At 54.2% G+C, this 12002-nt stretch overlaps 1 protein-coding gene across 1 annotated transcript in view; it reads right to left on the reverse strand.

Moving 5' to 3' along the window:
- Window positions 1–1291: 1291 nt before the first annotated feature.
- LOC311188133 (unconventional myosin-XVIIIa-like) overlaps window positions 1292–12002 on the reverse strand; it is a gene marked incomplete at both ends in the record, with an annotated part of 37150 nt that continues 26439 nt past the window's right edge. Inside the window, 8 exons of the mRNA XM_084259888.1 lie at window positions 1292–2558; window positions 3786–3908; window positions 7085–7129; window positions 7921–8060; window positions 8388–8573; window positions 10837–10974; window positions 11412–11495; window positions 11692–11808. Of these exons, the coding sequence (XP_084116014.1) occupies window positions 1292–2558; window positions 3786–3908; window positions 7085–7129; window positions 7921–8060; window positions 8388–8573; window positions 10837–10974; window positions 11412–11495; window positions 11692–11808 (2100 nt within the window). The remainder of the gene's footprint in view (window positions 2559–3785; window positions 3909–7084; window positions 7130–7920; window positions 8061–8387; window positions 8574–10836; window positions 10975–11411; window positions 11496–11691; window positions 11809–12002) is intronic.

Raw genomic sequence — 12002 nt, forward strand, 5'->3', positions numbered from 1 at the left:
CATAGGCCTGGCTGGAATTCAAGTAACCCCCCTTCCCCAACTTTCCTAATCTCCCCACATTCCCCATCTGTGAATGGCTGCGGGTGACATTCACTTTTACTTGCTCCATTCCTGAAAACAGAACTGGTCCCTTTTGGTCTAACCAAGCCAAAGTCAGGTACTTGTCCAGTGGCTCCACACACAAGCAGCCACGGTGTTAGTTCATGCATGTAGGAAAGTGTTAGTTCATGCATGTAGGAAACAAGGTCCGGGCCCTAGGGGGCCGCAGTCTAGTCATACCTCCTGGGGAGCAGCATGCTTGCCCTGGGGGTACCATGCCAAAAACAGCTTCACACAGCCAGGGTGATCCAAATGTCACCACCCACCAGGGAAACTGGCAACAATGGGATTCTGATGAGTCAGTCTTTGCATTTCTTCTGAGGTGGGGTGTGGGCATAAAGGGCCTAACTGCTAGATCTTTCTCCCCACAGGGAGAAGGCTGGCAGAGCCAGGAGAGACGGGAGGGGGCTGTCACTCAGCAGCTGCTAATTTCTATTCATTAAAACTGTGTAAGATGAGCAGAGATGAGGTGACGCCCATGTGTGGGCTTCAGGTGGGAGGGCTGAGGAGGGAGCCAGGCATCTCTGGGTCTGCTTTAGGCTATGGTGCTGTTGTGGGGGTAGCCCTGTGAGCCTTGCACTCCTAGGCTGGAGGTCCATGCCAGGGAGGAAGGTGGTCATATGGTGCTCAGGGAGAGCTGAACAAAAGGCCCCACAATAGCTGATGCCATGGATACAGCTATCTATACCTGAGGATCGCTAGAGCACTCCTCCTGGCCCAGTCTATGGGGCCATGGACAAAAGCTCCCATATACTCTCTGCCTCAGATCACTGAGAAGTGGTGAAGACCAGGTTGAATAGATGTCACTAAATTCTGGCAGCATCACTCTGAGCTTTGTGATCTTAGCAAGAGATTTAACCTCCCTGAACCTCAGCTTTCTCTTCTATAAGATGGGGCTCATCTGACCCTTGTTTTGTGAGGGGTTAGTGTGAGCATTGAGTGAATACAGTATGGCAAATATCTTGGTGGGTTCCTGGGTAGGGACCTGATAAATGGGACTGTTCAACTGGTTGGGCTCAGGGTACAGAATGACTAACCCGCTGAGCTGGCCCTGCTCTCCCAGGTAGCCAGGCGGCTCTCCAGGGCCAGGCCTGCCCAGGATGAAGGCAGGAGCCTGGGTGGGGCGGGCATGTTAGTTCACACCAAGTGGTACACGCCATGCTGCACTGCACACCAGTTGCCACCTACTGCACTAGTCGCTCTCGGGCCGGTACAGGTACCGCATCATCAGGCTGTCCACCTCTTTCTTGCGCTTTTTCTCCTCCTTCCGAGACTGCCGGTGTGTCTGCCCAGCCTCCTCATTTTCTGCAGAGGGGCCCTTCTTCACACTTGAGCGACTGTGGCCCGAGGCAGTAGAGGCACTAGATGTTGATGAAGAGGACTCGGAATCGGTCTCTGCTCTCTTTCTTCTCGATTTGGACTTCTTCTTGCTCTTTCGAGAGCGCCCTTTCTTACGTCGCCTGTGCTCCGAGGAATCTTCAGAGCTAGAGCTGGTGCTGCTCCTTCTCTTGCTCCGGCTCTTCCTGCTGCTGCGGGACCGAGAGATGTCAGCAGCGGAGGCTGAGCGGCGGATGCTGGTGGCTCGCTCTGGGGGCTCCATTTGGGCACTCTGGGTGCTTTGGATGCTCTTCTGGTCGTCTTCCTCAGAGTCTGGCTCCAGGCTTCTCCGCTGGAATGGGACGGGTTTGTAGCTCAAGACCTCATTGATGGCAGCTTCCAGGTCAGGGTCCAGGTAGGAGTGACGGCTGGCCGAGCGGACGCTGGAGCTGAGCGGCTCATCCATGGCAGGGGCTGACACGCGTGGCTGGTGTGGCACCGACAGACTGCGAGCCAGCGACGGGTGGCTGTACTGTGAGTGGGCCTCGCTCAAGGCCACACTGGCTCCATCATCCCACTCGTCCAGGTAGCTCCGGCCCAGGGACAGGCGGGAGTCAGGGCTTTCCCGGCCTAGGCCAGAGGCCCGGCTCAAGGAGGGACTGAGGGTCCTCGACAGGCTGTCGAGACGGGAGGTGCTGCGGCGGGAAATGGGTGAGCCCGACAGAGAGAAACTCATGGAGGAGCGGGCCCCATCCTCACCAGAGCCGCGCCGCGTGGCCGAGGAGGCCCGGCTGACGGGTGCGGAGACGGCTGAGGCCCGGTCATAGTCTGAGCCCCACCGCTTCTCCAGCCCCCGCCCTGCACGGCTCCCTACCCCGGAGAAGATGGAGCCACATTCGTCCAGCTCCTCAGACTTCCTGCCCTGGCCAGGCTCTTCCCTGGGGCCCTTGCGGGCCTTCCGGGGTGGCCTCTCGGGGGAGGCTGCCCGCTCGCTCAGGGTGGTGAAGAGGGAGTCCTCGTCCCCAGTGCCCCCGATGGAGTCCTTCAGGGTGAGCCTTTTCCGGTAGCTCAGGGAGCTCAGCACGGAGGCTGGCCTCTCCTCCACCCCCTTGCCCTCCTTCCCGAGGCTGTTGAGGGCCGTTCTGGGGGAGGAGAACGCCAGTCGTGGATTAGGGGCAGCAAAGAGAAATGGAGAGAGAGAGAGAAAGAGGAACAAGTATTAAACCTGGAGAATAAAGCCCCAGGGGGAGGGAGGAGAAATCGGCAGCAGCCCTGGCAAAGTGGCAGTGAGAGCCGAGGAGGAAATGAAGCAAAATAATTTGCGTCAGTGAAAATAGCTTCATGGAGAATGTCATGTAAATTAGACTATTGTTCTATTTCATCACTTTTCCCCCTCTAAAACGTTTAGTTCAATTTATTTCATTGTCAACTACCTGGAGCCTCCCTGCCACGCTGTGGTGAACGGCAGAGGGGCGGGGAAGGCAGCATTATCTGCAATAACAAAATGTTGTTTGGCCGAATAAATTAAACCAATTAGAGGGGACTGCTGGGTGCTTGCGGTGAGGGGCTAGACTTGGGAAGGGGCCTCAGTGGAGATAGGGAAAGAGGGGGATTTGTGTTTGTTTTTTTTTTTCTATCTAGCCTACCTGCCGCTTTGGGGAGGGAAGAGGAAGGCACTTTAGGAGGTTAGGATGACTCTGAGGAGGGTAGGAACTAGGTCTGGAACAAGCAGGACAGATGTGGCCACAGGAGGAGAGAAAGCAGAGAACCCTCCCTTCTGTCATGCTGGCTAGTAGGTGAGAGATGGAGGTGGAACCCTGGATTCCAGGGATGCCTGGCTGTATGGTCAGAAGACTGTGAGTGGGCTGGAAACTAGAAGAGTAAGTTCCCCAGCACATGAGTGTTATCAGGAAGCGTGGGAGAGAGGGAAGTGTCAAGATTAGGAGAAAAAGAGAATGGTCAGAGAAAGACAACCATGTCTGGAGCTGTGACAGGAACCAAAGCTCCTTCTGCCGTTACTCCTATAAAGGACTCAGAGGTGCAGGCTGGCCTTGGCTAGGGTGCGGGATCGAGAGTCCCCCGGGTGCCCCATCCCAGTCTTGATTCCAAGGGCCTCAGCTCTTAGGTAGTTAAATCAGTATTTATCGAAGAATAAGTGGAGATGAAGGTACACCTACACTAAACCCTGAACCTGGTAGGAAAGCATTAACTGGGGAAAGCAAGGGTGCCACAGACCCTAAGAAACCAAGCCTCTCGCGCTCCTTCTGTGTGTGAGGGGCACAGCTGGGTACCCCAGGCACACACCAGGCAAGAGATGTAGGAGACCTGCCCTCTCTGGCTTTTCTCCCAACTCAAGGCCACATGCTTACCTGGAGCTCTTCAAGCTGCCATCATCAGACGTTGCCTTGGAAGGCCCCTTGTTTTTAGACAACCACGATTTGACCCCGTCGACCCGGTCCTCCAACTCCGAGTCCACATCTGAGTCACCCTCGCTGTGGGATGAGGAGCAGAAAGGTAGGAAAGGCCAAGGGGAAGGTGATCACCCGCTGCCCAATAGGGAGTGCTGAAGTGATAACAGGTTTGTCCTGGTGGGGTGGGGTGCGGGGTGGCATGCGCTTCAGTGAGTGGAGAAGAGAGGTTAGACAGAGCACACCATTCACAAGGACCCTGTCCCCTTTCAGCAGGCCACATTGTGGCAGCCTCCAAGATGACCCTAAAGAACATGGCCACACCTCCCACCCCACATTCTGTGATAGGCTGCTATTCAGCCAACCCGCCCAATGAGATGATAGGGAGACCATCCACTCATTAATGACAGCCAAATAGCTCTAGGTTAAAAGAGGAATCCTGGGCCCATCCGCTACTCCCTGAGGCCTATTCTGTTTCTTCTTTGCTCCCCAAAACGTGGCTATAGCTGCTGCCTTTTTCCATGTCTTTATAGTAAAATTTTGGCTGCTGGCCATGGGGCAGATAAGAGAAGGGCTTTAATATAACTTCAAGTTAGCTTGAGCTTGAAGTCTGCTTAGCTAATGGTGATGCCAACCTGGGTACTACAGGTCACATCCTTTGACTTCTCTGGTCCTTAAGCAGGTATGAAAGAAAAAGGAGGCGACATCAGTATTTCCTGAGGGCTAGCAACAGCTTCAGGATTCAGGCTGCATTGCACCCAGGAGATCCAGTTGGGCCTGGAAAGTCTCAGACAGGGGCTTTGTCCCCTAAGTTTCCTTTTCTATCCTCAGGCAGCACCCAGCTCTTGCTCCACAGTGCTTCTTTTGGACAAGCTGCACTGAGCCCTCTCCACTTGCAGGAAAGGGGTCAAATTCTGAGGCTGTATCATGGTAACACCCTCACGAAGCATAGGGGCTTGAAGAGAACTTTTGAGTGAGAATACTTCTAGAATTCTGCAAAACATCTGCTTACTGTGTTTCCCTGCTATGGATACGCTAGGATTTCACCCTGATAAAAATCTCCTTTCATCTCTGTCAACAGGAACAACCCCATTCCTGAATTAGGTTCTTGAATAAATAGCCACATAGGCACGCATGCGTGAGTGTGTGTGTGTAGTATGTGGGCACGTGCATGTATGCATGCGTGCGTGTGTACATACACACAGGAAACCACCACATGAGCCTGTGAGAGAGCACGGCTTGTGGGGAAGGGAATAAAGAGGCATATTTTATGGACTTCCGTCAAACACAGAATTATAACAAAGGCGAGTCTGGCTGATGCCCCGGGTAAACAGGAGTTTAGCAGACAGCTCCGAAACCGCTAATGCAAGCCCTGTGCCCGCCCGAGCCTGGCAGATTTACTATGGTGCATGGGCCCCATGGAACACCAATACCACCTGATTTATACACCCGTGCAAAAAACCTCCTTCTCTAGCTTCAGAGCCTGTAATTTATCACCACCGTTCATAACCATATTGATTGCCTTTAGAAAGGAGGTGCTGTATGCATCGCAAAATCTATGTCTACATGTTAAAAGCGTTTCTGTATAAATCTCCCTTAATACTGTGCTGTTTACTGCTTTCATTAAGGTTATGGCAATAACAACTGTATCTCTAAGTAAATCGAAACATTATTTTTCTGCCCGCCTTAGCACACTCGCTCAATAACTTGGAACTGGGGCCAGAGCTGCTGAGGAAGGAGCCACACCACTCTCTGCTATCAGCAGAAACCAGCAAGGACTGCACGCCCCCATGCGCCTGCAAAGTGCAGGCTGGGGGTGGGGTGTATGTATGTATGTGTGTGTGTGTGTGTGTGCATGTGCGTGTGTATACATGCCTGCCAATGGTTTAGAATATGATCTTAAATGCGCATTTTATCAGCCCTGGAAGCTCCTATAGCCCAAGGATGGCAGGGCAGGAACACACAGGGGACGGATGGTTGTGGGCCCAGAATACGAATTTCCTTCTTATATTCACAGACGCAAATGGGTTGAAAAGCTGGCCTGCCTGCCCTCTCTTTCTCTTGAGTTTCAAACATAGAGATGATGTTTGGGTTCTTTTCCTTAAATAATCAGGCCCGTAAACAAACTCCAGGGGCAGGCAGGCTCAGGGGGCAGTTGAAATTTTAAATGGTCGGAATTAAACCTCGTGTCAAATACAATTTATGTCCAGGCTCGTGTGCTATTAGTTAACTGGGAGCCGAATCGCGGGGGAACAAACAAACGGAGACAGAACGGCAGGGGATATTAATTGTGTGTGACAAGCGGGCTCCAGCGGCCCTCTATCACTGTTACACACTATTACATTTATCATTAGCTCTCATGGAGTCCTTTGCACTGCCACCAGCCCATCCTGGCCTAGGGAGGAGAGTGGGGGAGGAAACTCAACACTACTCTGAAAAATACCCTCCGAGAAATAGCCTTGTCCAACTTGACGGCAGAACACCCACATCAGCCCAAAGGCCTGCACATCTGCACCCACTGTCCAGCTCCCACCCAGAAAGACGGAGATGGAGAGAGGGGAGGGCTTCCTGCCACCTGACAGACAGACACACCATCATAAATGCCTGGGGCCTCCCTCTGCTCGAGGTGCCCACTGGGAGTAGAGTAAACACATCTGGCCATGTTCCCTCTCCCTGCCACAGCAGAGCTGCCCGTGATTAGCTGCTTGAATGCTTTCTCCAAACAAGTAACTGTTAGATGCCCCTCATCTCCTACCCGTGTCTACCATAAGAAGGTGGGAGACCTTTCAAAACAAAACAAAACATACCCAGATCTTTCAGGCTGCTCAAGTTCCAAAGCTGCTGAAGGATGTGGATACATCCAGCCCAAACAGACTTTTCCCCAGAGAAATAGGCCAGGGGTGTGACTACAGCTGGATTCTGAGGGAGGAGAGGGCAGACTGTGTACCGTGGGATGAGGCTGAGCTTTCCTCTCCAGTGGAGCCCCTTCCTACCCACGAAGGGCAGGAGGGCCAGCCCGGCCTTCCTGGGGAAGCACACCTTGTCGCTGGCCCTCTGCCTCTGATGCAGGCAGGGCCTCCCCTCAGGACAGAGTCAGCAGTGTTAGTGCAGGAGGCTCGCAGGGTGGGGGTGGGGTTGCAGGGGTGGGGTGCTGTGTGTCCGCATGCGGCATGCAGCGGGGCGTGGGTGGGAGCCCAGAGTTAGGGGCGGTTAGACACCACGCGAGGAGAGGCAGAGAGCGCGTGCGCTCCGGTCCTCACGGTTTATTCTTTCTTTTCTTATACTTTGTCACCATGTCCTGCAAACTGGAAACAGAAAGAAAATGGTGGGCAAGGAGGCCAGAAAAAAGAGAGAAATCAATGGGCAAGCGGAGGCAGACCCCTCAGCTTAAGGACTCCTCTTTCCTCAGTGAGAGATGCCACTGGCTGCCTGAGAGCAGGCGGTGGGGTGAATGCAGCGCTGTCCTCAGGGGGATACCTTTCCCCTGCCCCAAACAAGCAGGCTCCTGAGCAGCCCAGAATCTGCCTGCAAGATGTGGTGGGGCCCACTTGTGGGAAGGAGCAGATCTGGGTATCTGCCAGGGACAGCCTTGAGAAAATCCTCAGGGCCTGACCCCACCCCTGAACTGCAGGTTTGCCTGGCTCCTGACTTCTTCCTGAACCTAAGATTACAAATCTCTCTCTCCTAAACCATTCCCTGGGTGGATTTTATGAGAGAAAAATCTCTGGCATGGTAACAAGGCACCACGGCCCTTAAATCTTGGCTCTCCCCAGAGTGGGGCAAGCGCCACACTGGAAATGCAGCTAAATGGGGGGAATAATTCACCTCGAATAGGCACAGCTGGAGAGTTGGGTCCCCGGGTGGGGGGTGGGGGCCTGGGTGGGAGGACAGGGAGCAGGAGGGGAGGTGTCTCATCCAGGCACCCCCGTCCTGCCCCTAGCCCCTGCAGGATGGATCCATGCTGGGGTCTAGCAAAAAGGGAATGGGGGCTGGTGGTGTCTTGACAGGGAGACAAGGTCACAGATGTTCTACCTGCTAGTAGAACAGGTCTGGAGGGTCTCCACGTGAGCCACAGCTTCCACAGAGCGCCTCTCACCTGTTGATGAGGTCCTCATTCTCATCACTCTCCATCTCGTCCTCAATGGCAGCCTGCAGGTCCCCGATGCGCTTGAACGCCAGTTTTAAATCAGCTTGCAGGCTCTGGTTAGCAGCCTCCAAACTCTCCAGGTCCATCTCCTAGGAGGGAGAGTGGGCAGACCAGTTGACAGAAGGGCTAGTCTCCCATCCAACTGCCCCAGGGAAAGCCTGACTCAAGTCCCTTGTGGCCCAGGGGCCAGTGTGAGAGGCTGCGAGCCTGCAGCGCTTGTTGTGCTCAGTGCTGCCGGGTCTCTTGAGGCCTCATCTTGCCCGGTGGAGACTCCAGAGCCACACTTGGCTCCCTGGCCTGCCCTCAGGGCTTTCTGACCTGTCCTCTTGTCTTGTTCTCTGCCCTCCACTTCTCTAACCTGTGATTTCTTTGTTCATAGGCTGCCAGCTCGGGGTCCTGGGGTGGGAGGGCATTACCAGTTCATGCTTCTTGCGGCTCGCCTCCGCCTCCTTCCGGGCAAGCTCGCCCATCTCCTCCTTGGTGTCCCGGAGCTGCCGCTGCAGCCTCTTGTTCTGCTCCTTCTCTCGGTTCTCAGCTGCAGCGCGCTGATCCCGCTCCTCAGTCAGTTTCTCCATGTTCTCCTTGAGCCGGCTGGCCAGGCCCTGGGCAGGGAAGTGGGGAAGAGAGACTCATTAGCCAGGGAGAGGGAGGGGCAGCGGGGCTTCCCTCAGCTGGGGTCCAGCTCTGGCTGCACCACTCACTACCTACATGAACAAATAAGTAAAGCCACTTTATAAAGGAAAAAGCAAAAGCAGCTTCCTTTGCTTTCCTATAAAATGGGGAAAATAACACCAACTTTCCTGGGGCTCTTTTAAGGCCCAAATAAGGTTAATATATGTGAAGGCACATGGAGGATGAGAGGTGTCATCATCATGACCACCCAGCGGGGAGGAGGGTGCTGGCTGGAGCAGGGGCCTGTGCATACTGACACCATATGTGGGGCCTCCACAGTCGGCAGGGCTTCCCTCAGAGACCCGGAACCCAGAAGTTTCCAAAGCTAGACCCTGTACTTGAAGACCCAGTGTCTTTACCGAGAGTGCCTGGATCAGGAGGAGACTAAACGGTCATCAGATTAATCCCTCGAAGCCTGGTGAATCTTCCCCCACAAACCTAAACACATTTCCCCTGCCAGGCCATAGAATGCTGAGCAAGAAATGACCTGGAGATTAGGGCAGATTGGAGCAGCTTCTAATCCTGGTTCTACCACTGACCAGCCATGGGGGCCTCACCTCTGGGCCCTCAGCGTCTATATTTCTTTTTTTTTTTTTTTTTTTTTAAGATTTATTTATTTATTTATACAAGCACTGGGTACAGTCAGAAGCGCGGGAGGGTGAGAGAATTCACCAGAGCCAGAGCGGGGAGCAGAGCAGGCAGAAGGACCGAAGTACACTGCTGAGGGGAGCAGCGGGCGGCAGGAGAGGTCTGCGCGCCATGTGGGACCCTCCTCCGGTGGCCGGGGAGCAGCCGGGGATTGAACCGGCGCGGCAGAGGCCGCGGGCATCTTCACAACCCAGCGCTCAACCGCTGCGCCACCGGGGAGGCCCTCAGCGTCTATATTTCTACTGAGTGTAAGGCCATTTATGTTTACCATTCTATGCATCTAACCCAAAATGTTGCCCCTCTGAGCAGAAGGCAAACTGAGAGTGAGTGCTGAGGAAATGGAATGAGGCTGACAAGTGAACAGTAGTTGGCTCCATATCCACCAGACCAACGGCCCCCCGATAGCCTTGTGACTTTAGGCGGCCTCCTTAACCCTTCCTGTATGTAAAATGCTGATCAAAATACTACCAGAGCAGAACATGAACTGTTGTTAAGTCTCCTCTAACTTGTTCTCCTGAGGACCGTAACCCTATCTTGGGAGGTTCAACCATATTTTACTCCTAGGTAAAAGTTATTGATGCTCTTTGGATGTCCACTGCCCAAGGTCACCTGTTTCCACGCTAGTGGCTGTTCCACTGACTAGAGGTCGATGGGGCCATGGCAGAGATGCCCCTAGGCATCTGACCCATCAGCACAGCTCTCAGGGGAGACTCCTGGTGCTTAGACACATGTCTGCAAGCTCAGAGGGGGTGCTTAGACACACGTCTGTCTAAAAATAGGGCAAGAGGGATATAGACTATAGAGACCATTTTGCCTGCCTCTTTCTTCCTACCTGAGAGGCAGGGGGCTGGAGCATGCTGGCTGGGGGGGAGATGGGGGCAGAAAGGATCTAGAGAACGGTGATTACAGTTGGGAGGAAAGAGATAAAAAGAAAAGAGGTGAACAGAAAAAGGAGAAGGATTGAAGGAAGGAGAATGAAAGTAGAGGGAGGGGAGACAGAAGAACTGGCTAAGAAAGGAGAATGAGACTGGGGAGGAGATGAACACAAAGGGAGAAAGAATTAGGCAAAAATGGGGAAAAATGAAGAGAAGGAGAAAAAGCAGAGAAGGGAAGGGAGGGAAGAGCGAGGAAAAAGGGGAAGGGAGAGAAAGCGGTGAGATGAGAGAACAGACTTCAGCCCTCACAGAAGTGGCGCCATCCACTGCATATTTATGACCCTGCCAGAGAGCGAGAGAGGGGGACTCGAGGGGGGGGGGGCAGGGAGCTCATGGTGGAGGAAAATATGAAGACGAAAAGCTAAGCTGCTCTGGTCCCTTGGCAGAAAGCAAGCACGGAAACTGAATGTAAAGCAGGCAGGCTCCACAGTGCCCAAAGAGCAGGCCTGGCGGGGGCGGGGAGAAGGCACCCGCCTGGCAGCTGGCCTGGCAGCTTGGCAGAGGCCTCGGAGGAGCATCCCAGGTCTGCCCAATCCTGCTGAGCATGCGTAGCTCCAGCTGCTGGGGCAGCTCTGCCCTGCTCTTTTCGGGGCCAGTAGAGAACACCTACCTCCAACCGCTTCACTTGGGTCCTCTCGAACTCCAGGCGTGTCTCCAGCTCCCGGATCTTAGCTTCCTGGCGGCTCACCAGGGACTTGTCCACCATGGACTGCTCTAGGAATTCCACCTGGCTCTGGAGGGCTTGCAGCTAGGGGTTAGGGGCAGGAAGAAAAAAAATAACTGAGCTGGGAAGTAGAGGGGGCAAAGTCTGGGACTGGCAAGATCGCCATGGTGACTTGAAGGCTGAGGGAGGGAGGGATACACAGGGGTGGTGGGAGGATGGGGCCCCAAGCCAGCAGCATTTCCCCACCTGGCCCAGAGCTGGCACAGATTTTGCCCTTTGGAGAGAAAGGAGAAAGCTAAGGACCAGAGAGGGAATAGAAATGTGAAATGAGGCAGTTGAAGCCAAAATGTCTACTATGGTGATATGGCTCCAAGCCTACCTCTCCGCACTAGTTGACACTGCTTTGTGGATTACTGATGGCAGGGGAAGCGCTGTCTTATGAGCTTGGGATTCTGTGCCCACACACAGTGACTCTGGCGCACAGTCACTCTCACTCTACCAAAGGAGGCCCTGGTCCTCACCTTCTCCTGTAGCTCTTGCTTCTCCTTGTTGGCTTCTTCTAGCTGAGCTTGGAGATCATTCATCTGAGCTAGGTCCCGGGAGGCCTGGGAAAGGAGTGAGTGTTGAAGTGGGATCCCCACAAACACCAAATCTAGCCCCCTGGTCGCCACACTGAGTGCCAAGACACACAGGTATTGCAATCTTCCGAAAGGAAAGAAGGGTGTGTTGGAGACCTTCGAGGAGGACCAGAGGACAGTGTCCATAGAGCATGGGGGGGCAGGGGAGGTTCCTGCCTGGTACCTGAGCCACAGCTGCCTTGTGCTTCTTCATCAACTCGTTCATGTCCTCCTGATCCTCCTCTAGCCGGTTCTGGATCTCGTTCTTCTCACGCTGAAGGCGGCTCAACTGCTCCTCCAGCTGGATGGAGGTAGAGACAGATCAGAGGGCATCAGCCCTGGTGTGACTCATGGCCCCAGGTGGCAGGTCCAAAACTCCCCATGCCACCTCCAGTGGGAAGAAGGCAATGAGGGAGCTAGGTCCACCCACCGGAGCACGTTCCAGGGATACTCGGGGAGCTATCTGTCCTGCTCTGGGCCTGGATGGTGCGGAAA

Source organism: Talpa europaea (assembly GCF_964194135.1).
Source record: "Talpa europaea genome assembly, contig: HAP1_SCAFFOLD_316, whole genome shotgun sequence".
Lineage (NCBI taxonomy): Eukaryota > Metazoa > Chordata > Mammalia > Eulipotyphla > Talpidae > Talpa > Talpa europaea.